Raw genomic sequence first — 25,003 nt, forward strand, 5'->3', positions numbered from 1 at the left:
CAGGAAACCACGCACATGGCAACAGACTTTTCCTCAGGATGTGAAGTTAAGCTTCCCTTCCCCTTATTGGGAAGAATCCAAGAAAGAACTACAAATAGTTGTGGTATGGTGACAGTTTGGAGGGGGTAGAGGATGATGGGGAGGCAGGTGAAGATTATAAGCCCTCCCACACAGTTGGCAGCTTCCCACTTCACCCTATAGCTCTGGAATGAGTTTTTTGCTTTGTGACTGTGCCCCCTATGCTCTAAGGGCGGGACTCCAAAGGGGTGTGAGCACAGCCTTGGGAAGGACCTCTCGCCCCTGTGATGGCTGCCCCAACCTTCCTTCTGAAAGTTGTCACCAAACCAAAATGAAATTCTGAATTTTCTGATTGTGGATGTGACATGTGTTCATTATAAAGCAATGGGCGGGGCCTCCCTGGTGGCGCAGGGGTTAAAGACAGTGCTATCAAGACAGCCACTGCAGCATGAGTGTGATGCCCTGCCGGCCAAGAAACTACCCACATGGCGCAGCAGACCTCTCCTGTCTTGCCCGCTGCTCCCCTCAGCAGTGTATTTCAGTCAGTCTGCCTGTTCTGTTCCCCACTCTGTCTCTGGTGAGTCTTCTCACCCCCTGCCCGCCTCCCCGCACCTCTGGCCTGTACCCCAGCTCTTGTATGCATAAATAAATAAATAAATCTTTTTTTAAAAACTGTTTAAAAAAATAATAAAGCAATGGGAAACATAGACCAGTGGGGCCTTCCCGTGATAGACACTCAGACCTTGACTGCTTGCTCGTTTGCTGTTCAACTCTTGGCAGCATTTAAATTTTTGTCAGATCTTTTGCGAATTCCCAGCCCAGGCATGCTTGAGAAGCAGCTGTCCAGAGCTGCCCTTTAGTCTTTCATTCTGCAATGGGCTTGAGGTCAATGAAGGAGGCTGAGAATGTCAGGGTGGCTGAGGGGGCAGAGTATAGGCCTATTGTATTGTTGGGGTTCTCACACAGAGTGATTTGAGCCCTGGGGTCACCGGGCAATGTCTGGGCACATTTTTAGCTGGGGCATGCTACCAGCATCTGGTAGACAGAACCCGGGGACACTGCCAAGCACCCCTCATGCATAGGATGGCCTCCACCCCAGAGAATGATCCAGCTCCAGACATCAACGGTGCCGAGGCTGAGAAGCAACAATTAAACACACACGGCAATTTAGAAAGCTTGCTTGCTTGAGTTCATTGCATAACTCTTGGTGGAAATGTGATACGGAGAGATGAGAAAGTATTTGGCTAAAATGTTAAAGGAATGCAAAATGCATGAAGAATAAGAACAAGCAAGCAGCCCTCCAACCTCAGGGCCCCCCAGCCCCTTGCCCTGGAGACTTTCAACACATTTTTGGTGGTCTTCCCAAGTTTTTGGAAAATTTAACAAATTGTTCCTTTCCCTACATGTCATTTTGACCTGTTTTCATTTTTAAATGACTATTTCCTAGTGATTCATTTTCACAATGCAGTTTGTTCTTTAAATAGTTTTAAGTTTAGCTCCCAACACAACAGAACGTGTCTTCCACACCATCTGTTCATCATGCAACTCTCTGGAGGCCGCTATTCGCTGGTGCACGCAGCGCACACTGCCCCCTGCCACAGGGGACGCACAATTTTAAGCAGAGATGGAAGAGTCTGTGGAAGCAAGTTGTGGGGTTGTGTGTGTGTGTGTGTGTGTGTGTGCGCATAAGTGCCCGTCCAAGCTGGTATGTTTGTCCAAGTGTATACACACACGTCCCCTTCAGCAGTACCTCGTTTCCTAGGATGGTCATAACCAATGAACACACACTAGGAGGCCTGAACAACCTAAATGTACTCTCACCATGCAGGCCAGGAGTCAGGGCGGGGGCAAGCTGGCTCCTTCTGGAGGCTCTCAGGCAGTCTGTCCCAGGTCTCTCTCCCGGGACAAGACCCTTCGTGTTCTGCAGCTTATAGACATGTTGCTCCAATTCTGCTTCTGTTCTTCTGCACTTTTTAATCTGTTTCTCCTCTTTTCTTATGGTGTCACCTGCCATTGCACTTAGGATCCTCTACCAGTCTGAGGTGATCTCACTGCCAGAACTTTAACCCAATTACATCTGCAAAGACCCTTACTCCAAATTCCGTTTGGAAGGCCACTACTCTGACAGAAGGTAAAAAACAGGGCCTCCCTGGTGGCGCAAGGGGTTAAGTACAGCACTGTGAAACTATCCGCAGCCTCTGCAGCACGAGATTGATCCCCGGGCGGCCAGGGAGCTGCTCACACAGCACAGCAGACCTCTTCTGCCTCCCCCACAGCAGTGTATTTCAGGCAGTCTGCCTGCTCTGCTCCCCACTCTGTCTCTGGTGAACCTTCTCACCACCCCCGCACCTCTGGCCTGTACGTTTTTGTATGCATAAATAAATATTTTTAAAAAAATAGAAAAAGGAACAAAAAACAGATCCGCTCATTTAGTGGGCTGACTCACATGCTCTTTTCCCTGCAGTGAAGGAAGAGCCTGTATCTGGATCTTTGCTGACTGTGCGCGGTGACCATGTGGTTGCGGGGAAAGACCCTGGAAAACTGGCCGTGAATAATATGCCTTATGGGGCACAGCCCTATGGCAGTCACTGTTTTAAGGATGTATCAGACTTGGACACAGCAATGGCCATCAGAAGAAATGCTTGCCAGGCTCGGAAGGTAACTGGAAAAGGCACATGGATATCCCAGTGGCCTCCTCACTTGTGACAGCCTAGAGGTATAACACAAGCAGATTTGGGGGGTCCACAGCAAGAGAGAGAGATGGGCTGAATCTCAACCCCCTGATGCACAAAATACCAGCAGAGCTGTTGTCTGCCCAAAGAGAGACTCCAGTGGCTATGGGGCAGTTTCCCTGGGAAGGCCCTGATCTTTGCTGGCAAGTCAGACTGAAGCTGTAACCCTGGGAGACTGGAGGCAGGGGGACAATTGGGTCTTGACAGGGACAGACACCAGCTCTGGATGGGACTTGTTTAGCTGGCGGCAGATGCGAATGCTTGCAGCGTCAGCAAAGAACAGAACAGAAGATACTGTGATGGTCAGGCCCACCAAGTCACAGATCTTCAGAATAGGGAACATGCTCACATCTCATAATGTCCAGTGATGGGCAGAGTTCTCTTCCTCAGAACAACAGTTTGATAGAGACTTGGAACACCGGTTGTCAAAAATGAGGGAAAGATAAAGGCAAACCAACAAAAAAGAGTGGTCTCCAGTCACATTATCATCATTGGTGGTTGTTAAAATGAAAGGACACGAGGATGTGGGGTCTCATCTTCATGCCAGAACAAGGTCAGATCTGCCCTCTGGGCTTGGGCCACTAGCCTCGGAACTGCCCATGAAGTGACAAGACACCTTAGGCCTCTGATTACCGAGTGCGTATAACACGGGGGAGTAGGAAGAGCAGCCAAGAAACTGCTGTCAGTGAGGGTACTGCGGTGCAGTTGGATTTTGTGCTCCATCCTGACATGGATGTAAGCTGGGAACAGGGTGTGGCTGCAATGCTGCAGTGCGGAAGAGCACGCTTGAGTTGATACACAACCCACAGCTGCCGTCAAGGACAGTGTATGTGGCACAGACACTTCACTGCTGAGGACCACAAGGCAAACGACATAAACGCCGCCTTAGGTCTGCTCACTGTGGGGGTGGGGAGGGGGTGAGGCTGTCCAACTCCTCTTATAAATGTCAAGTGGGACACACCCCAGATGAAGTAACTGAGACACTTCCTGTGCCAGTGACGTGGGGCTGATCCTAAGATAACCGGGGTGGCTGCCTGCTGAGTATGCCCATTACCCAGGTATTGTAAGTGCTATGATTTGGGGACCCTTTTGCATGGACACCTCCTATCTGTGGCATCTCATCTTCCCCTCAGGTGTCTTAAAAGATGCTAAAACAGATTTAAGCAAAGGGTGGAAATCTTTAGGTGCTTACTAAGAAACAGAATCTAAAGACACCATGACGAGTTGAAGCAAAGGTCAGAGTCCAGCACTACGAAAGGCTGGGTGGGCAGTGCTGGCCCCTGAACATTCAAGGCCACAAACAAGTCTGCTGGCTTTGCCTGTTTGGAGGGATTTAAAAGGCTAGAAAGCAGATTCTAATGCAAAGCCTGACCTAGAATCATTTGGGCTAATTAGTGAAGATAAGAACCCAACAAAAGGACCAGGATCGTGGGATACCCCTCTTCTGTAAATTCAATGCTTTTGCACATGAATGGGGGTATCAGGGGCAGAGACATTTCTGGGTATCTGATACAGGAACTCCAAGGAGAACAGTCAGGACTCAGAACTAAGGGCGTGTGTTCTTGGCAACTGGAGTAAATTCAACAGGCTTGAGGGCAGAGGCTGTGTCTGCTCCACTTGCACGTTGTGTGGAAAGGAGACCCCTCTCTTCCCTACAATTGTGAGTAGAAACCTCACTGAAGTCCTAGGAGGCCCCCATTGGGAGCAGGGTTAGAAGTAAGGGACAGCCAGAAGCCAGTCTGTCTGCAAAGCTCTGAGTGAGTGTCTGGTCTCCTTTACCCACAAGCACATGCTGATGGATGCCACGTCTCATTCAGGGATGTTCCCTTTCCTGGTGGCGTAACACAGACAGAACACACAGGAGCCGCTAAAGGCAAAGCAGGTACACTACCTGGGATCCAGTGTGACTGCCGGGGTCCCACAGTGTTGACAGGAGCCGAGTGCTGGACAGTGTCCAGTGTGGAGTGAGGACCGCAGCTAGTCAAAGCCGAGGTGCCTTCTGGCGACAGCCACTGGCCCTGGACAGGACGGGTCCCATTTGAGAGTCAATGACCACTCCAAAAGACACGAGCCATCCTGAAGGTGAAACACCTACTGTCTCAGAGGTCCTGGGGCTCTGGACCAGCTGTTCAGTGGAACCAGGGACAATGCTTGCTGTCTGCTGGTGCTGATGACGAAATCAAGGCTCAATTGCAAATTTTATTTTTTAAATATCTAACAAGATCACCATACAAAAATAGTTTTGCTGCTAAGTGCATAAAGTGCTCAGTTTCTAGAATACCACACATGAACCACCATGGCACAAATGTGCCTGAACACGCAGCCCATTATATCTCTATCCTGAAGTTGATGGGAATATTCTACTTGGACCGGGCTGTGCACATTCAGGGTACATGCGCCTGGTCATTGTTCCAGGAGAGGAGAGGGCTCTTCAGGTCACTTGGAGATTCCCTGCAGGCGCCCTCTGGACTGAAGTACCACTGGCGTGCGGCAGCGGACCCCTGGGCCTCCTCCCAGGCCTCCTGGCTGCTCAAGGCCGACTCTTTGCTCACCTCAGCAGACAGCTCCAGCACCTTAGCAAAGCTCCTGTGGAAACAAGGCAGAGAAGGCCCTTCAACCCCAGGCCTGAGAGCAGGGTAGGACGAGAAGGCTAGAGCACCTCCATCACCAGGACCACATCGGAGGAGACAGATTCACGTGGGAAATCGTTGGTAAGCAAGCATTGTCTGAAAGAACAGTACTTTTCCTGACAAACATTTAGGGAGTAGAGATACTATGACACAACCTGCCCTAGGAGCAGATAACAGCATGGCCAAGATAACATCCCTGCCATCACACAGCCTAAGAACATCGAACGAACAAGTACTAACCGAGCAGGTTTGGCCATTTCAACCCATGACCCTTCCAACCCAGACTCCTTTGTGTGTCCTCGTTTCATCCCGGCACAGGCAGGAAACACCACGTAGGTGGCAGATGTCTTTCTTCATGAGTCCCTTTCAAATAGATCAGGTAACCCAGGAAGTGTTCAGTTGTCCCTCAATATCTGCGGTGGTGGGAGGGCAGGGATTGGCCTCAGGACCCCCATCTCCGAGAGTACCCAAACCCCAGATGCTCAGGTCCTCACATAAAAACACACAGTATTTGCATATAACCCACTCACAGGCTCCCGTACACTTCAAACCTTCTCTAGATTACTTGCACCACCTAATACAACGGAAGCGTCAGGTAAACAGCTCTTATGCTGTACGAGGGATAACAAGAAAAGAGTCTATACTTGCCCAGTACAAACACAACCACTACAGGACTAATAGCAGGTGAACCCACAGACACAGAGGGCCAGCTGTATTGAGCCATGCAAACGAGAGGAAAGCAGATTCTTTGGGGGGAAGAACTAGAAAGGCCCAAGGTTAGAAATCTCTGAGGGAGGCATCGACAATGAGAGGAGGGGACCAAGGCAGCTGTGGGGGCTGTGGCTGTGTTGGACCTGGGGGCTGCTTCCACCCATCTCGCTGTGCAGCTATGCCCACTGCTTCATCTGCACGTATTTACACCTCAATAAGAAATTCTAAAAATGCTTTCCTTGGAAGACACTTAAAGCATGGACAGACCAAGAGAGGGCGCCACTGTCTCCCTCTTTCCATTCTGGCTGCTTGAGAATCACACAGGGTTTCAGTGAGTTGAAGGCTCCTGCCCACTTGTTCCACTCTCCAGGCCTCGCAGACCCCTGCACCCTCAGCTAACTCAAGCAGTGCAGCGCCCACAGCTCGTCTCTGCCTGGTAGGGGTTGTCCTTTTTTTAAAACTATGTTCTAAACTACCTTCGAAGCTCAAGGTCCTTTACTTGCGTGGCTTCCCTGAGCTCATTCAGCAGTTCCAACAGCTTCCCATTTTCTTCTGAACTGCCAATGCCAAGTTCTCCCAGCAGGCGTCGAGTGGTCATCAATTCCTGCTGTAGATCATCTGCAGGAGGAAAGGGTAGTCACACAGGGTTTCAGGTACCTGAACAAGGACATCCAGCTTGAGTGACATTTCTCTGGAATGCTATCCAGTGGTACTGGAATTGCAAAAGCACCTGAGCTGGTGCTGCCCTCAGCCCCTCTGCCTGAGATCACAGTGGACTGAGACAGTAGGTCAGGCACGTCTGCCATGAAGCCACTGGGGAACAGAAATGGAAAGACATTTGGATGTCCTCAGCAGAAACGAATGGAAAAGACATAGAAAGTCTACACTGTGAGTAACTTAAAAACTAATCTGTTCTCATTCATTTCCAGCACCCATGCACCACCCCTACCCCAGGAGAACCGCTTGCAACCACACTGTACAGATCTTCCTTGACTTACAATAAGATGATGGCCCCATAAAACCTTTGTTAGCTGAAAATACTGTAAGTCAAAAATGCATTTACTACACTTCAACTACCAAGCACCATTGCTCAACCTAGCTGACCTTAAACGTGCTCAAAACACTGACATCAGCCTCCAGTTGGGCAGAAGCATTTCACACAGAGCCTATTTATACACTAGTGTTGACTATCTCATGTCATTCACTGAATACTACACACAGTGGAGTACTGGCTGTTTCCCCTTGTGATGGCGAGGCTGACTGCGAGCTGTGCTTGCTGCCCTACCCAGTGTCACAGAACATGGTACTACACAGTGCTAGCCAAGAAAAGACCAAAATTCAAAATCTTAATGACAGTTGATACTGAAATGTGTGATGCTTTCACACCATCATCATCAAAAAAGTCCTAAATTCAACCCTTGTACATCCCACTGCTCTAAGATGACCAGTGTCTCCCTGCTGTGGCACACATCACAGCCATACATGAGGACGAGGGGACCCTCAGGAGGGCCTCACACATGCACCCTCTTTTATCTCATTGTGTCCTCCCTAAAAGACACATGCAGGTGCCAATCTCAAGTACCCAAGAAAGTGAACCTATTGGAAGTGGGATCTTTGTTGAAGTAACAGAATTAGAATGAGCTCAGTTGGGTGGAGTCTACTTCAGTAAGAAGAGGGAATTCAGATACAGAGGTGCTTGGGGAAAAAGGTTGTAGGGGACAAAACATCGAAGGGGGTGATACAGCTATGGCTCCAGGAAGGATAAGAGCTGCCAGTAACACGAGAAGTGGGAAGCGAGGCCTGGAAAGGACCATCCCTCAGAGCCTCCAGAACAAGCACCCTGCCCTCACCTTGATCTTGGGACTTCCAGCCTCCAGGACTGGGGGAATGCAATTCGGTTGTTGTAAGCCCCCCAGTTTGTGATCTTTTTATGGCAGCTGCCCCAGGACACTCCCATGGCAACTATCTAAGGAACTCATCATGGGTGGAGATTGAAATGTGCAGGGGACTGAAATAATTGCAAAATTGGAATCCAGATAGAGAGTCGTTCCACAAGGCTCACTTCCTTAAGTCTATTTCATGCTGGAAAAACTTGATTCTATTAAAAAAACATCTGTCAACTGACAGGACCACCAATTCAGCCACACTCTTTTTGACCTTGAACTTTGTTTTCACTGCTTCAAACAAATTTTCTGTGGAAGGTTCTGGAAGGAAATCCACCTGCTCTTAAATAGCGATATTTTACAACAGACTTAAGCAAAAGTGTTTAGATGGTTCCTGAGAACTCTGCTTAGAAATAACCACTCCAGTGAGTTGGAGTGGTTGCTGTCTAGAGTCTGGTTGCTGTATGCTCCAGGCCTCAGTGATGGTAAGATGCCATCCTGGGCGTGGGGGAGAGGTGGTCTGCGTTCTTAGTGGTGGGAAGACACCATCTTAGATGTATTTTTTTTTTTTAAAGATTTATTTATTTATACAAGCACTAGGTACAGTCAGACGTGTGGGAGGGTGAGAGAATTCACCAGAACCAGAGCAGGGAACAGAGCGGGCAGACTGACAAAATACACTGCTGAGGGGAGCAGTGGGCGCGGCAGGAGAGGTCTGCCCACCATGTGGGACCCTCGCTGATGGCCGGGGATGGAACTGGCACTGCAGAGGCTGCGGGCAGCTTTGCAGCCCAGCGCTCAACTGCTGCGCCACCAGGGGAGGCCCATCTTAGATGCATTTTGTTTAGGACTTAAAACACTGGACATTGCTTCGGGTGAGGTAAATGGCCATTTTTGGCCTCCATAACTGCTTTTCCCTATTTTGTTAAATAAAAAAAGGGAAAAAAAAAACCCACTCCAGGGTAACTGAAAACTTGGCTTTGGGAAGATGAGTGCTCAAAAGGGAGTTCCAAGACTGAGCATGAGTTTCTTCAGCAGAGGCTTTAGGTAGGACCCTGAAAAGGGCCTTGAGGCCCCTCTGCATAGCTCCCCACAGCTAGGAGACTGCAGATTGCTCCCCAAATGTCTTTCAGTGGGGCAGGAAACCATCAGGAAGCCCTGCAGACCTGGGTCGAATCCAGCTAGGGGGTGTGAGCCTGAGTAAACCGCAGCCCAGCCAGGCCGCAGCTGTCCTTGGCCATTTGACACAGGACACATCAACTTCCTGGGAGGAGGCTGTGGGATGCCACAAAGGGTCACAAGTGCCAGACACAGGAAGCATGTTTCCTACCTAAGAACTGAGATCCATCACCATCCAGGTAGATAGAATTCACAGGCAGCTCATGCCTTGTGGTGTCCAGGGCTGTGGCGAGTGTCTTGTACTGTTCTTTGAAGCATTGGGCCAAGGCCTCGTAGGGGCCAAGCATCTCTATCTGCAGGCAGGAGGGAAGGGGAACTGTGAGTCAATACCCTGCAGCCCCATGCGCAGTGCAACCCACACTTGAGGATGAAACACAGCAACGTGTTTCAAAGCGCTTCCAGGGAATCCTCTGAAAGCTTCTGGGGGAGCGGCTGCCCCAAGGCAGCACAGTCAACAGCAAGGTGGCAGAGCCCCCCCACCATGAATAAGCATTCACTTTTCAGCATGTTTTAGAGCCTTCAACTGGGGTCACATGGGCCACGGAAAGCTCCTTTGAAGTGTTGATCTGAAATGCCTGTGCCCTGCAAGGGGGTCTCCAGCACCCCCATTTCCCTTGTCCACAGGATCCAGGTCCTCACGATGGCTTTTTAACAATCATTAGCTGATTTTTCATTTCTTTCTCTTCTAGTCCACAAGCACAGGGACCCCATTTTTAGTAAAGGTGACACTGAGTTAACTGTGCCCCCATTCCTCTGTGGACATGCCAACTCCCAGTCCCTCAGAACATGACCTGATTTGGTCACAGAGACTTTACAGGATAACTGAGTTAATGTGAGGGCATTAGGGCAGGCCCTGTCAGTATAACCAGTGTCTTGGAAATAGAGAAAAATTTGGAGGCCAAGGGAGGAGACAGAGGAAGATGACAATCATCGACAAGGCAAGGAGAGGGGGCCTGGGACACACTCTTCCCTCACGGCTCTGTAGGAAGCAACTCTGCTGATATCCTGATCTTAAACTTCCCCTTTCCAGAGTTGACACAACAAATGCCATTTGTTTCAGCTATCATCCAGTCTGTGGAGCTTGGTTATATCAAGGCCCAGGACACGCACGCTCTGGGTGAGGGGCACCACTCCCTGATCTGCCCTTTCCATTACATTGTTGTAAAAGTCATGACACATTTTTGCTTGAAAAACAAAAAATACATCATAACTTTTCTGACAACCCAATAGGTTCCCAGCACCAACCATGTGGCACCAAGACCACATCTCCCACCAGCGCACTGGCCCTCCTGGGCAGCAGGGTCTTTGTGTTCCAGGTGTCTGCAGCACATGTACACATACAGTGAAGGGACAGATTCCCCTGCTGGCTTTATGCAACATTATAGCCTTGTCCTCTTAGCGACTGTCACATACTACACCTGATGGTATTCACGGCAGAGTGACACCCACCATCAATACTCCCGGTCACGCCCTGCCAGACTCACAGCTCAGACCTGGTGGTCGCAACTAACCTGAGCATCAAGGATATTAACCAGCTCCTGAGTCTGCTGATAGAGGAGAAGTCTGCGCTTTAGCTCATGGACTTTTTTCTGTAGCTTCTCTTTCTCTTTGCACATTATTAATAAATTTCTTTCTGCCTTTTCCTCAAACAGAGCAAGACTATTTTCCATCTGTTTAGGGTGAAATAAGAGTTCAGGTCAGAGGGGGTTTCACTTGTGCGGCTGATAGAGCCACCCTCCACCCACATCACACACAAACAAGGTTCTGTGTTCACCTTTACAGTCAGCAAAGTCAGGAGTAAGGTTTGGGATTCCATCATTTCCATTGTTTCGGATAGATCCTTAAGAGGAAAAAAGATACTTTTGGTTCCCAGTGAAATGAGGGACATCCAGCTTTCTACACAGGCCCGCCCCCTGGCCCATGTTTTCTTTATTTAATTCAGTAACTCAGTAATTCTCTACTGTGCGGCAGCCCCTCCCTGTCCTCAGTTTCACTTTCTGTAGTTCTGTTACCCAAGGTTGCCCCGATCAGAAGTTTCAGTATTTTGAGCATGACATAAGTTCACATAAGTTTTGTTAGAGTATATTATTGTAATTGTTTTAGTTTATTGTTAATTATTAGTGCTAATCCTTCACTGTGACTAACTGATAAACTTTCTGTACATGTAAATGTAGAGAAACATATAGTAGATGTTAAGTCTCAGGACTACCCAGGGTTTCAGGCATCCACTGGGGTCTAAGAGGATCTCTGTGGATAAGGAAGGACACTATATAGTGACCTGTTGCTTTTTTCTTTTTTAGTCTTTTTGGGGTCACTGTGGAAGAATGAGGATGGTTGGCCCCCTCTCAGTGGCGGGAAAGTCAAGGCCAGCCAGAGGGCACTCACTGACTTGGTGCCAAGCCAGAACCAGGACTCAGGTCTCCTGCCGTTGGTCCTCAGGGGCTGAGGCCATAACGTCCCCACCCTCCTGCCAGGGGCCTTCCCTAGCACAGCAGTAGCAAGAAGGCCCCATCTCATTTTTCACATGACGCCACATAGGTATCTATTGCTGGATATGCACTTGAGGAAACTCAAACTCTGCCAACAATCTAGTAATACGTGTAACCTTGGGTTCTGCCCTAAAATACACTACTGTCTCCTTTGCTTTGGAAGTCTCAGGGTTTCATGATGCACCTGGCACATTGTGGGAGTTAAATCACATGCATCCCGTCTGCCAGTAGCTTCCCTGTTGCTCTATACACTTACTGGGCTCTTCCTCCGAGAGGCAGAAAACGATGATGAGGACTCAGTTTTCTTTGACATCGTTTTTTCTAACTGTGGAGTCCTTCTGAGCACACTTTTGTCTAAGATGAAGAAGAGCATTTTTAAGGGGAGGAAAGTACACCTGGAAGCCCACTGAGAGGCAGTGCAATCCCCAGCCTGGGGCGGTGGGGAGCAAAAGACCTACCATTGATGGCGGAGAGGTCCAAGTCAGGTGGTGCAGTGCCATGCCCTTCAAGCAGTGTGGACTGTAGGTCACCTTTTCCGGTCCCGCTGCCGTCTGTGGGCCAAAAGAGGACCCCCAGAAGGGAGCAGTTAGTCAGTAAGATGCTCTGCACCTAAGCTGGGAACTCAGTGACTTTTTGTATAATACCACTTGCTCCCAAAAACCCACCTTCTTGCGAGGTGAAAGGAGAAAAGGCTGAAAAACCTTTGGAAATTCCCAGCCATCAACTTGAATATATTTTAAAGCAGAAGTGGAAAAAAGAATCACTCTTTATAACCCAAAGATGCAAATTAGGCTTTCTGCTGAACTTAGTAAAAGGCCTGTTTCAGGATACAGACTGTCCTCCACTTAGGACGGGGTCGTGTCCTCATAAACCCATAGTGAGTGACAAATGTCACGCATCAGGAATGCTGACTGGGAGATTCCACTGCCCAGCATCACCAGAGGACCAGACCCAGGTTTCTGTTCAATGTGTATACTTTTTACACCAATGATACATTGAAACACAGGATGTGGCACCATTATGAAGTTGGGAGCCATTTGTGTAAGGGTCAGCTACATGCCATGGGCTTGTTACACTCTCTGCTCTTTTTCCTTCTTCCTCTGGCAGATCTGAACTATTCACCTTCCCTAGGAGTGCCTTTTATTTTTTAGCCTCTATTTAAAATTACAAAGTTATGCCTTAAACCATCTAAAATGGGCAAAGAAAACAGGTATATGAAAAAAATGTTCACTATCACTTGTAATCAGGGAAATGCAAATCAAAACTACACTGAGATACCATCTTACACCAGTGAGAATGACACATATTAAAAAAACCAGCAACAAATAATGTTGGCAAGGATGTGGAGAAAAAGGAACTCTCCTGCACTGCTGGTGGGAGTGCAAACTGGTCCAACCACTGCGGAGAGCTGTGTGGAGATTTCTGGACCTACTAAACATAGAGCTTCCATATGATCCAGCAATTCCACTCCTAGGTATTTATCCCAAAGGACACAGAAACATTAATTCCAAAGGGCACCTGCACCCCTATGTTTATTGCAGCACTATTTACAATAGGTAAGCTATGGAAACAACCCAAATGCCCAAAAACAGATGACTGGATCAAGCAGATGTGGTACATATACATAATGGAATATTACTCAGCAATCAAAAAAGATAAACTCATGCAATTTGCAGCAACATGGATGGAGCTGGAAGGGATCAGTGAAATAAGCCAGAAAGAAAAAGAAAAAATACAGGCTGGTCTCACTCATAGCAGGAATTTAGAAAACCTAAACAAGGGACCATGAAAAAGACTACTTACAATAAGTAAAAATCAAAATCAACAAGCAACTATAAACCAGAAACACACTACAGAGGGGGGAGGAGGAAACAGGATCAAAACAAGGAGGGGGTGGGAATTATACAGGGACTATAACCAAGATGAAAATGCATACATTGTGCAAAAATGAAAAATGATGCAAAAATATATAAAATTTAAAAAATAATAATAAAAATAAAAGACAAACTAGAAAAAAATAAATGGGGCCTCCCTGGTGGTGCAGGGGTTAAAGACAGCACTGTCAAGCAATCAACAGCCACTGCAGCACAAGTTCGATCCCCCGCCAGGGAGCAACCCACATGGCATAGGAGACCTCTCCTGCCTGGTCCACTGCTCCCCTTAGCAGTGTGTTTCATTCGATCAGCCTGTTCTGGTCCTCACTCTGTCTCTGGTGAATCCCCTCACCCCACACATGTCTGGCCTGTACCCCAGTTCTTGCATGCATAAATAAATAAATCTTAAAAAAAGAAAGAAAGAAAGAAAATGAGCAAAGGTGTGTTGCGTGCTTCAATTTAGCCAGTGCGCCAATGCTGCAGAGTGAACAGATGGCATGGGAAACATACTTTCACACCGGGAATGAAACAGAAAACTATTTCATGAACAACTAAGCAGTTGAGAAAACAAATGACAGAAAAAGAAAAGGGCAAAGTCACAATAATGCGTGGCGCACAGTACCAGTGGTGCCAGCGCCAAAAAAACAATTCAAATAAACAAAAATCATTTGAGCATGTTGTCTCCTGGTTGGGGGCTGAAAACAGGTGGAAGAGGGTGTTTTTTATTGTTCTTGCTTTTGATGGGTCAGATGTTTTGTCATCTTTATGTATGGTATTTGAGAAAATTAATTTCCTATGAAACCATACAGCAGAACTCCAATAAAATTTTCCTATGAAACCATACAATAGAACTCCAATAAGCAATCCTTCTAAATCATCATGGTGTTGTTTGAATTGTGGTTTCTCAACTTCTACAAATGCTGACATTTGGGGCTACACTATTTTTTGTTGGGGGGCCCCTGTGCACCATACAGCATGTCTGGCCTCCACCCACCAAATGCCAGTAGCTTCTCTCTCTTACAACACCAGAAGGGTCTCCAGATATTGGGCATGTGTCTCCCAGGTGTCCCCTGGGTTACTCGCCCAGATGAGAACCCTGACTTTCAGAGATGGCAAGCCTGCGTGCTAATCCCTCTGGCCACACCAGCTGTCTCAGTTTCATGCCTGGCTCTCATGCTAGCTGCATAAGAGAAAATAAGGTGGCCGCTCCAGCACATTGTGCCTGTGATGGCTTCTCAACCATGCCTGGGTCAAGGAACAAAGTAAATTCTAACAAACACCTAAACCAGGAAAGGCAAACAAACTATAGCTCACAGGTCAACTCCAGCCTGTGTTTGTCAATAAAGTTTTATTAGCATATAATTTCACTCATTTATATACTTCTGTGTCTTCCTTTCACTCTTCAATGACAAAGGAGAGCCTTCGTGACAGAGAGCATTTGCTTTCAAAGCCTAAAATATTTACCATCTGTCCCTGAAAAGGTATGCTGACCCTTGATCTGAACAATAAAGTAGAAAGTCTAAGTTATAAAACATCATACTTAATTTTCTCCTACAGAGCCAAAGCAGTCATCATTCTGAAAGAGTGGGATGGGGCCAATAAAGCTTTGTTTTGTGTGACCTGCTCTCATGCAGAAGAGCTGTCCACTGTTGCCGGAGAGGAAGGTCTAAGTGAGGTTGCACCAAGCACCTTGCAAGGGAGGGAGCTTCCCAGGCTCCTTAAATAAGCTTGTTGCCTAGAACTAAACAGCAAATTCGCTGAGAGCAGAGGTCTGAGAGGCAGATCATGAGGGGGCTTCCGTCCCTATACTATGCTTTCCATTGTTTTATAGAATACACATCACATTCACAATGAGAAAACTTAGCTGTTCATGTTGGTTTGGTGACAACTTCTAGAAGGAGGGTTAGGAGCAGCCATTCATCATGCCCACAATGGCAACGTGGTTCCTCTCTGGGACTACACAAGGATGAAGTAACCTCCCCATTCCCTTGTCATCCCCCATCTGCTCTCCACAAGCCCCAAGTCCATCCTTCCACTGAAACTCTTTGCCTGGCTCCTTCTTCTGATGTTTCCCAGAAAGAAAGGGGGAGTTTTGACTTAGTGTACATGGAAACAAAATTCACCACCACACTCAGCACCCTCCCCCTTCCTTGTGTACCTTTGCTCCTCTGCAGTGGGACAGGTTTCCTTCCACGTTCAGGCATCTTCCCACTGGTCCTTCCCACTCCTTCTGTTGTAGGAGCCTGTTGGGGAACATGACATTCAGGGGATAAGACATCACCCTTCAGGAGGAGAGGCCCCTTCTTGGCTTACACAATCTGCCATTGCTCAAACTTTGAAGTGAGGAACAGACTTAAGGAGTCTGACATTTACTTGCTTACATTATACAGGATGAACTAATTTTGTCAACATGCAATGAACATAGGAAACCACCAAAATGTGTGCTGATGATTATCTTTGACATCGCAGATTAAAGGGGGGCTAATGTCCTGTATACTTCCTAGTATTTGCTGGTTTTCTAGAAAGAACATATTTACTTTGGTTTTTTTTAAAAAAAGGTTTTATACAGGTATTAATCTTCAAACTTGCAAAAAATCAAGCAATTCATGAAGTCTGCCTGCTGTTACAATATAATATAGAACCAGACTATACAGACTGAGAATTTCTTAATGCACAAACACCACTCTTGTCAACCCTGTACTAGAAGTACTAGAATAAGAAAATGGCAAATAGGGTAAGGAAGGAAGAAGTTAATTTTTCTTGCTGAGGTAATTCTTCACATAAAAAATTCTAAAACATCTTCAAAAATGCTTCCAAAACCATTAAGTTAGTTTAACAAGGTTGTACGATACAGGGGTAAATATTTTAAAAATCAGGCACATTTCTACTGACCAATAACTTTGGAAACTGAAATTAAAGTGCCATGAAAGTTCTCAGCAGCAGAGAAAAAAAAATGTGCAACTGTGGTGATGGATGTTAACCAAACTAAGACTTACTGTGGTGATCATTTCACACTATATATGTAAGTATCAAATGACTAGGCTGTGTACCTGGGACTATAAAATGTTGTATGTCAGTTACATCTCAATTAGAAAGAAATAAAACGTCTTCATTAAAAAAAGACAGCACCATGTATTATAGCAGTAAAAAATGCCAAATACTTATACATAAACATAACAATAGAAGGGGCAGATCTTTACACCAGAAGCCACAAAATTCTGTTGAAAGAGATCTAAGACCTAAATAAATGGAGATGTGTACTTTGTTCATAGATTGAAGACTGCATTTTTTAAAAAAAGATTTATTTATTTATTTATACAAGCACTGGGTACAGTCAGAAGCATGGGAGGGTGAGAGAATTCACCAGAGCCAGAGCGGGGAGCAGAACAGGCAGACTGACGGGGTACACTGCTGAGGGGAGCAGTGGGCATGGCAGGAGAGGTCTGTCGCGCCATGTGGGACCCTCACCAGCGGCCGGGGATCAAACCAGCACTGCAGAGGCTGCAGGCAGCTTCGCAGCCCAGCGCTCAACCACTGCGCCACTGGGGAGGCCCCTGAAGACTGCATTTTTAAGATGTCATTTTCCCAAAATGGATACACAGATCCAATACAATCAAAATCCCAGCAGGAGTTTTGGTTGAAAATGGCAAGCTAAATCTAAAATTTACATGGAGAGGCAGAAGTTCCAGAAGAGCCAAACAGTTTTGAGAAAGAATAGAGTAGGAGATTCACACTATCTAATTTCAAGACTTGTTACAAAGCTACAATAATCTTGGCAGCTGGCCTAGGAATAGACACTAGAAGAATGGAAAAGAATCGAGTCCAGAAATGATTCACACATGTGTGGCCCACTGAGTTTCAACAAAGGTGATGAGGCAATACAATGGGGAAAGGAAAATCGCTTCAACAAATGGTATTGAAACAAGAGAACATTCACACACTTAAAATAACAAACCTTGATTTCATCATTGCACCAGACATAAGAATTCAAAATGGATCATAGCAACTTGTCTCCCAAGACTCTCCACTTGTGACTACTCACAAGGTGCTCTTTTTCTCCTTCTCCTTTCCTTAATAAACCTGACCTTTTAAAATGCATTTAGGGCCTCCCTGGTGGCTCAAGGGTTAATGATAGCACTATCAAGCTATCCACAGCCACTACAGCACGAGTTCTATCCCCAGCCAGGGAGGTGACCCACATGGCACAGCAGGCCTCTCCTGTCTCACCTGCTGCTCCCCTCAGCAGTGTATTTCAGTAGATCTGCCTGTTCTGCTCCCCACTGTCTGGTGAATCCTCTCAACCCCTGCACCTCTGGCCTATACCCCTGCTCTTATATGCATAAATAAATAAACCTTTAAAAATAAAATAAAATGTGTTTTAAAAAAAAAAGGATCACAGACCTAAATGTAAAACCTAAAGCAGTAAAACTCCTGGAAGAAAACATGAGAGAAAATCTTTGTGATATTGAGTGAAGGTAAAGATTTCTCAGACACCAAAAGCACAAGCCATAAAAGCAGAAAAGCCATCAAAATTGAGAATTTCTTTTTCCAACAAAATACTGAGAGAATGAAAAAACAAGCCACAGACTGGGAAAAAATACCTGCAGGTAATCATAAAGGGCTGATATTCAAGGTATATAGAAAGAGCTTTTAGGGCCTCCCCGGTGGCACACGGGTTAAGTCTCAGAGCTATTAAGCTAAGGCCAGCCACTGTAGTATGAGTTTGATGCCTGGCCAGGGAGCTAACCCACATGGTGCAGCAAACCTCTCCTGTCTCGCCCTCTGCTCCCCTCAGCAGTGTATTTCAGTAGAGCTGCCTGTTCTGCCCCCCACTCTGTTTCTGGTGAATCATCTTACCCTCCGCACGTCTGGCCCAGACCCCAGTTCTTCCACGCAAAAATAAATAAAATAAAAATCTTACAATAAAGGAGTAATTCTTTAAAAAAAATAGGAAAAGCAGATTAAAAGCACAATAAGGTACTACTTCCAACTTATTGGGCTTCAATCTCAAAGTATCAAAAGGAACTCACACTTGGGGCTGGTGGAGCGGCAGAGGTAAGGCTACTTTGGATTGTAGTCAGGCAGTTTATTACACAGTCAAGCATACATGTAGCCTATAATCCCCCTCCCGGGAAAAAATGAGAACACATCCACATGGAAGCCTGCGCAGGAATGTTTAAGGAGGCTTTGTTTGTAACTGCCAAAAACTGGAAACCAATCAAATTCCTTCAGCCACCAAAACCAACTGACCCTGACTGGCAATGATAGGGCAATAATAGGGAGAGACCTCCAATGTGCTCTTTATGTAAGAGAAGTCACACACAAGTGACTGCACCCTGTGTGACACCTTTTAAATGACCTATGGAAAAGACAAAGCTACAAAGTCAGACAACACTATGGCAGACACATGGGGGCACTGTGACCAAGTCTGCAGGGCAAGATGAAAATGATCAAGGTGTGATCATATGAAGTATGTCCCTTGATTGAAAGTTACCCTGACACTGTAAGCCAGTAAACCAGACTCTGTTTGATGATGAGTCCCTGTAGCATCATTAATTATGACAAATGCACCACTCAAGTGGGAGTGGGAGGGTGTTGATAGAGGGGGAGGCTGTATATGTGTGGGAGTAGGAGGGATATGGGAAATCTCTGTACTCAATTTTGCTGTGAATCTAAAAATGCTCTAGAAAATACAGTTAATTAAAAAGGGAATTTTTGAGAGGTGTCAATTTGCACAAAGACCTTTTTCCTCAAGCCAGAGCTTAAGTCACACTGTTGAGAACCTGTGACTTACCCTACTCAGTAAAACAAAGGGAAAAGCAATTAATATTTAAATTTTACAATAAACAAAGACATGGCAAGCAGAGGGACTAACACAACCTTCACTACATTCTCAGCAGTAAACTGAGAAACAAATACATAATTGGAAACAAATACACTGGAAACAAATACATAATTGGGTAAACTGATCGTTTTTGCTAAACTGTACACAAGGCAAGCTCTCAAATGATGAAGTGTCTTTTATGTCATGGTTTTCAATGGTTTCATAATTTTCTTTCCCTTTTTTTTTTCCACTTTCAGCAAAAACTTTTATTTTTAACAAAGAAGTAATTTTGCCATTTTCTATTCTTGGCATAATTAATTCTTTCCAGTGGAACCAAAGCCTCCTGAACCCCTTTCAGTGTCCTCCAAAATTTGAACAACTTCTATTTTTGGATAAAAAATTCTTTCACAAATGAGCTGTGCAATTCGATCACCCCTTTTGACTTCAAACTTTTCTTTGCCAAAATTAAACAGTACAACACCAACATTTCCTTCATCTATAATCTTCATCTATAACACCAGCTTCTACATCTATGAAGTGTTTTGCAGCCAAGCCAGAATGTGGAGTTACTCTTTCATAAGAAGAGCTATCGAATGTCAGTTTTCACAGGGCTGTCTCTATAGGTGGTACCGTATAATCATGGGCACGACACAGGTCATAGCCTGCGGCTTGCGTCAACCCCTTGGTTGGGGCAGTGGAGTGTTCGGAGAGCCAGACAAAGCCGAGGCTCAACGGGCCCTCCTCCACGGCCCGGGAGTCTATGGGGCGCCACTGCCCACGGCCATGACTCCCCAGATTCTAATCTCAGGGGCCCCTAAAGCAGATTCATAATTTTCATAGTTTTCTGAACTCTTCCTCTATTATTGGATGATACAAGTCTATTATCTCTTTCTCTAAAACCCGGCAGGTATTTGTTAAAGAGCAGGTAGGCCCAGGCGGTGTGCTAGAAATGAGGCAGAACTGCTCCAAGACAGAACTCAGAAAAGAACTCTCAGGCTTAGAGGCAAGGACAGTTTTAGATTTCAACAGAGATCACAGGGGTTTGCCAAAGGGACTCTCGAACAGAGTGGCCAGGCTCGACACTCATGACATGGCACAAACGGCAGCACCTCAGATACAGCTGAACAAAGACGGCAAAGGCTTTCTTCGGGACCACGATGCCTGGTGTCTAGGACTTGTCTTGGAATCCCAGGTTCATCAGAACTCCTTTGGAATCTTTCAAACATGTTATATGTTACCTTTTTGGTGGTTTTCTTTTCATACTGCAAGTATCGGGACTCAACCACACGTCCACCTGTGGGGACACACAGTTGGTATACAAATAAACAAATAAACAGTGGATGCTGAGGATCCCACACACACCCACTCCAATACCTGGGTGCTAAGGACTTTCCGTGCTCAAGACAGCACTGGGGAACTGCTTCTCTTTGCTCCTCTCAAATTCTGTCCTGGAGCACTGGCAAGCATGTATGGGACACCTGTGTGCAGGAACATGGATGGGGCAACTGCTTTGTGCAGGAACTTTATTGGACATCTACTATCTCTAAGCCTATGTGTGAGGCACCTATTATATAAGAACATAATTGGATCACCACTATGCAGGAATATATATGGGACACCTATTGTTATATGAACATGTATGGGAGACCTCCGAATACAAGTCTCTGGGCTAGCAGCAGAGTTAAACTGATCAACAGGAGCTACGCGCTGAAGGTTAAAGCAGGGAGTGGATTCAGGGACTGAACCAAAGGATGACTTTTCACCAGGGCCTCCTACTTGCCTCCTCCTCCCTTCTCAGCTCACTCCATGACCCCCATACCCCTCACTCACGGTTCCATCTTTCATTGCACCACCCCTGAACCCTTGGGGTCCAGAAGTTACTTTCATCTTGCTGTTTTATACATAGCACATCATCATTTGACACAACCTACGGTCCCCGCATCTCCATTTGGTGCACTGATTGTCCTGTACCCACTCTGGGTGTCTCTAAAATTCAGAAGGCTCCATTTTTTTTTTTTTTAAACAGAGGCATGTTTTATTTATTTATTTGTTTGTTTTGTTTATTCATGCACTGGGTACAGTCAGAAGTGCGGGAGGGTGAAAGAATTCACCAGAGCCAGAGCGGGGAGCAGAGCAGGCAGAAGGACCGAAGTACACTGCTGAGGGGAGCAGCGGGCGGCAGGAGAGGTCTGCGCACCATGTGGGACCCTCCTCCGGTGGCCGGGGAGCAGCCGGGGATCGAACCGGGCCGCAGAGGCTGTGGGCAGTTTTGCAACCCAGCGCTCAACCGCTGCGCCACCGGGGAGGCCCCAGAAGGCTCCTTTTTACCAAAGAGAGAGTGACATGGTCAGTGAACCCAGGCTGACAGCTCAGAGTGAGAATGTGGTTCCAGAAGTTATCTTCACACTAGGATTTGTGTTTTCCTTTGGTAATTGGGATTGCAGTTGCAACCCTGAGAGGAAAGGATGTGCACCCTCAGTTAATGGGGAGCCCCGCACTGGCTATGGAGCTGAAGGTCACCCTTAGAAGGGATGAATCATGTCTCGAGGACAAGTGGGTCAGACAACAGGCAGGACACACCTCAGGGTTAAGACCAGGGCCAGGAAGGGAAAGAATTAAGCCACACTGATGGTCTGCCACTGAATGGCAAGCAAGGAAAAGGATACACCCCCACTTCCAATCAGGAAAGGTCATCCTGCATTGAGTCTAATATAGTTAGCAAAGGGTTTAGCTCATCTAGGAGGGACTTGGACAGTTGGAAAGTAGTTCCAAGTTTCTGGAAAACTAGTATACAGGTTTATTTAAACAGTGGTAGATATTCCACAAAAACAACATGATAAAGGATGTAATCTATGTTTAAGAACTAGGTTGTGTGCAAATAAAATAGAGGGTCTAACAAGATTATTAAGCAGTGATGTAACATGACAACCTTCAGTCATTTGGAACCAGAATTCTGCCACATTCTCTGCAATGAGCACAGGCATCTAGCACAACTCAAGTTTTCTTTTACTTTTACTTTTTTAAGTTTACCGTCCACGTCGGACATTACTGAGTCCAGGGGGAATATTAAATGACCTCAAAGCATGAGGTGGGCACTGAACTCATAGTACCCTGGACTGACCACTTACAGTGAGGGAATGGAGACGCTACTGTTCAGTAGTGAATTCAGCTCATGCTCTCCACACCTACATGCCAAGTGGCAAGTCCCAGGCATAGTCCTCCACCCCACGGCTGGAAAGACCTATTGGCCTGGAGGACCCAACCAGGGCCTACAACACTCCTGGCTGCAGGGCTGGGTGAGCAGACCCAGAATTCCCAAAGGTGTGGCTGGAAGGAAGTTCTAGCTCCCTTGCTTGGTCTTTTTCTTTCCCAAAAGCACTTACTGAAAGAAAAAAAAAATCATTTTTATTTTAACGAATCATGAAGGAGTTCCTAACTTTACTTACCTTGTGTTTTTCTTCCTTTCATCTTAGCACCACTAGGAGTACTGGGACCCCCTGCAGAAGGCTTCCTGAGCGGAGAAAAAAAATCTTTTTTATGGACAGACACCCTGACTTATGATGACTCAACTTATGATGGCGCAAAAATGACTCATTCAGGGGTCTCCCTGGTGGGGCAAGGGGTTAAGACGCAGCACTACGAAGCTACCCACAACCACTGCAGCACGAGTTTGATTCCCGGCCAGGGAGGTGATCCACATGGCACAGCAGACCTCTCCTGTCTCACCCGCTGGTCCCCTCAGCAGTGTATTTCAGTCAATCTGCCCGTTCTGCTCTCCACCCTGTCTCTGGGTGAATCCTCTTATCCCCCAATACCTCTGGCCTGTACCCCAGTTCTTCAATAGCATGAATAAATAAATCTTTGAAAAAAAATGACTCATTCAGTAGACACTGTACTTCACATCTGGAATGACGGCACTCAGTTCACTTTCAGTATAGTACTCAACCAACTATGTGAGAAATTCCACATTTCAATATAAAATGTGCTCTGTGTGAGATGATTTTGCCTGACTAGAGACTAATGTCAGTGTGCTGAGCTTGTTTAAGGTCAGGTAGGCTGAGTTATGAGGTGCTGTAGTAGTAAATGCATCTTCCACTTATTTTCAGCTTATAATGAGTTATGAGGATGTTGTTACACCATCCTAAGCTGAGGAAGATTTGTATTTGGTCAAGAAGCTGAGGCAAGCCAGTGAGGAGCCTGGGCTTTTGATTTCTGTGAGGCAGGGGTACTGCCACAGGAAGAGGGACACAGCCTCTGGCACACAAGGTAACACAGCAAAGCCCAACACCTAAACTGACAAGGACCAGATGAGAGGAGTGAGCACTTTTGCCAAGACTCAAAGATCTCAACTGAAATCACAGGTTAATTCATCAGGCATTTATGTACCTACTATATCCACTGGGGCTACGTGGTGAACAAGAAATAGAGTTCCTTCGATGAGAGGGATGCCCAGCATGGTTCCCCATCAGGCAGCTATGAGGAGCACTCCAGATACATAACTGGAGGGAAATGGGGGGATAAGGAGGGGAATGACAAACCACTATTTGCTCAGGACATTCTAAGGCTGGGTTCAAGGAGGTTGTGGAGGACAGGGAAGAATGATATGGATAAAGGAAGCAATCAGCCCAGAGAACTGACAGGGATGCAAATCAGGAGAACTCTGGGTGTGGCTGGCAGAGTTCTGATTTTCTAGCTTAAGGGCTGAGACCTATTCCGAGAGCCTGGGGTTTGGCACCCCTGGACTGGACAATGAATATTTTCAGCCCCTGCTTGCAGTCAAAACAACAAAGTGGAGGGGGGAAAGTAAAGATTCCCTCTGGGGTATGAGGCAGGGCCCTGGAGTCTAAGTGATGGAATCAGACCAAACCTTTAGAGACCTGGAGGTGGCAGGGGGACACATCTGTGCCAGCCTCAGGTAGCTCCCCCACAGCTCAGAAAGACAATATCACATTTAGGGCAAAGTGCTGGGGAAGAAACAAATTACTTCAGCGGGCCTACATAATGTTAATAAACTTTTGCCAAATGAACAAATAAGACAAATCTTGCCTCAAAATTATACTTGGCACCCACCCGGTAAGACTTCAATGTCTTTCTGGTTCTTACTGTGAGCCTAGAAAATAAGACCTTCCCTCTCTGAACCTCCATCAATTCATTTGAAAATGGGGAGCATAGAAAAAAGCGGGTGGGAGGATTCAAGGAGGTACTTTAGCGGCCAGGCAAGTGTCCACTACAAAGTGACAATTCTAATAAAGATAGGTCCTATTTAGGACAGGCACTGTTCCAAACGCTTTAAGGCCTCACAAGAGTCCCTAGAAGGTTGAGTGGCAGCGTCATCCCACCGGATTCCACAGCAGAGGAAAGGGAGGCACAGAGGTTAAATCACTGGGAACGGCGAGTCGAGACTGGAATTAGAGCTCGGGGCCGCCGCCAGCACCCGCCCTCCGAGCATGCGCGCAGGCCGCACCCCGCCGGGGCCACCGGAGCCAGCGCAAGCCGGGGGGTTCTGGGAGGGGTCCGACCCCAACTCACCCCGACGACCCTCGTCCCCCAACGCGGCCGCACCGCCACCCCAACCCTCGGCCATGGCCTTCATGACGGCAGCCCCTCATCCAGATCCGCGGCGCCTCCACTCACCCGGCGCCGCGACCCAAGGAATCCGCCAT

At 46.8% G+C, this 25,003-nt stretch overlaps 1 protein-coding gene and 1 pseudogene across 2 annotated transcripts; both read right to left on the reverse strand.

The window, feature by feature from the left end:
- Positions 1-5,134: 5,134 nt before the first annotated feature.
- HAUS8 (HAUS augmin like complex subunit 8) lies at positions 5,135-25,003 on the reverse strand (the record flags this gene model as incomplete). Its single annotated transcript, XM_084250018.1, has 11 exons — positions 5,135-5,336; positions 6,568-6,709; positions 9,305-9,446; positions 10,665-10,823; positions 10,928-10,993; positions 11,899-11,996; positions 12,101-12,193; positions 15,675-15,759; positions 20,579-20,634; positions 22,787-22,851; positions 24,975-25,003. 11 exons carry the CDS (start codon positions 25,001-25,003, stop codon positions 5,135-5,137), a joined length of 1,137 nt encoding a protein of 378 aa, XP_084106144.1.
- LOC311180568 (deoxyuridine 5'-triphosphate nucleotidohydrolase, mitochondrial-like) lies at positions 19,655-20,125 on the reverse strand (annotated as a pseudogene). Its single transcript has 2 exons — positions 20,120-20,125; positions 19,655-20,078 (listed from the first exon to the last, which is right to left on the reverse strand). The product of its transcript is annotated as a deoxyuridine 5'-triphosphate nucleotidohydrolase, mitochondrial-like (transcript).

The sequence above is a fragment of the Talpa europaea genome (assembly GCF_964194135.1).
Source record: "Talpa europaea genome assembly, chromosome: 12".
NCBI classification, from domain to species: domain Eukaryota; kingdom Metazoa; phylum Chordata; class Mammalia; order Eulipotyphla; family Talpidae; genus Talpa; species Talpa europaea.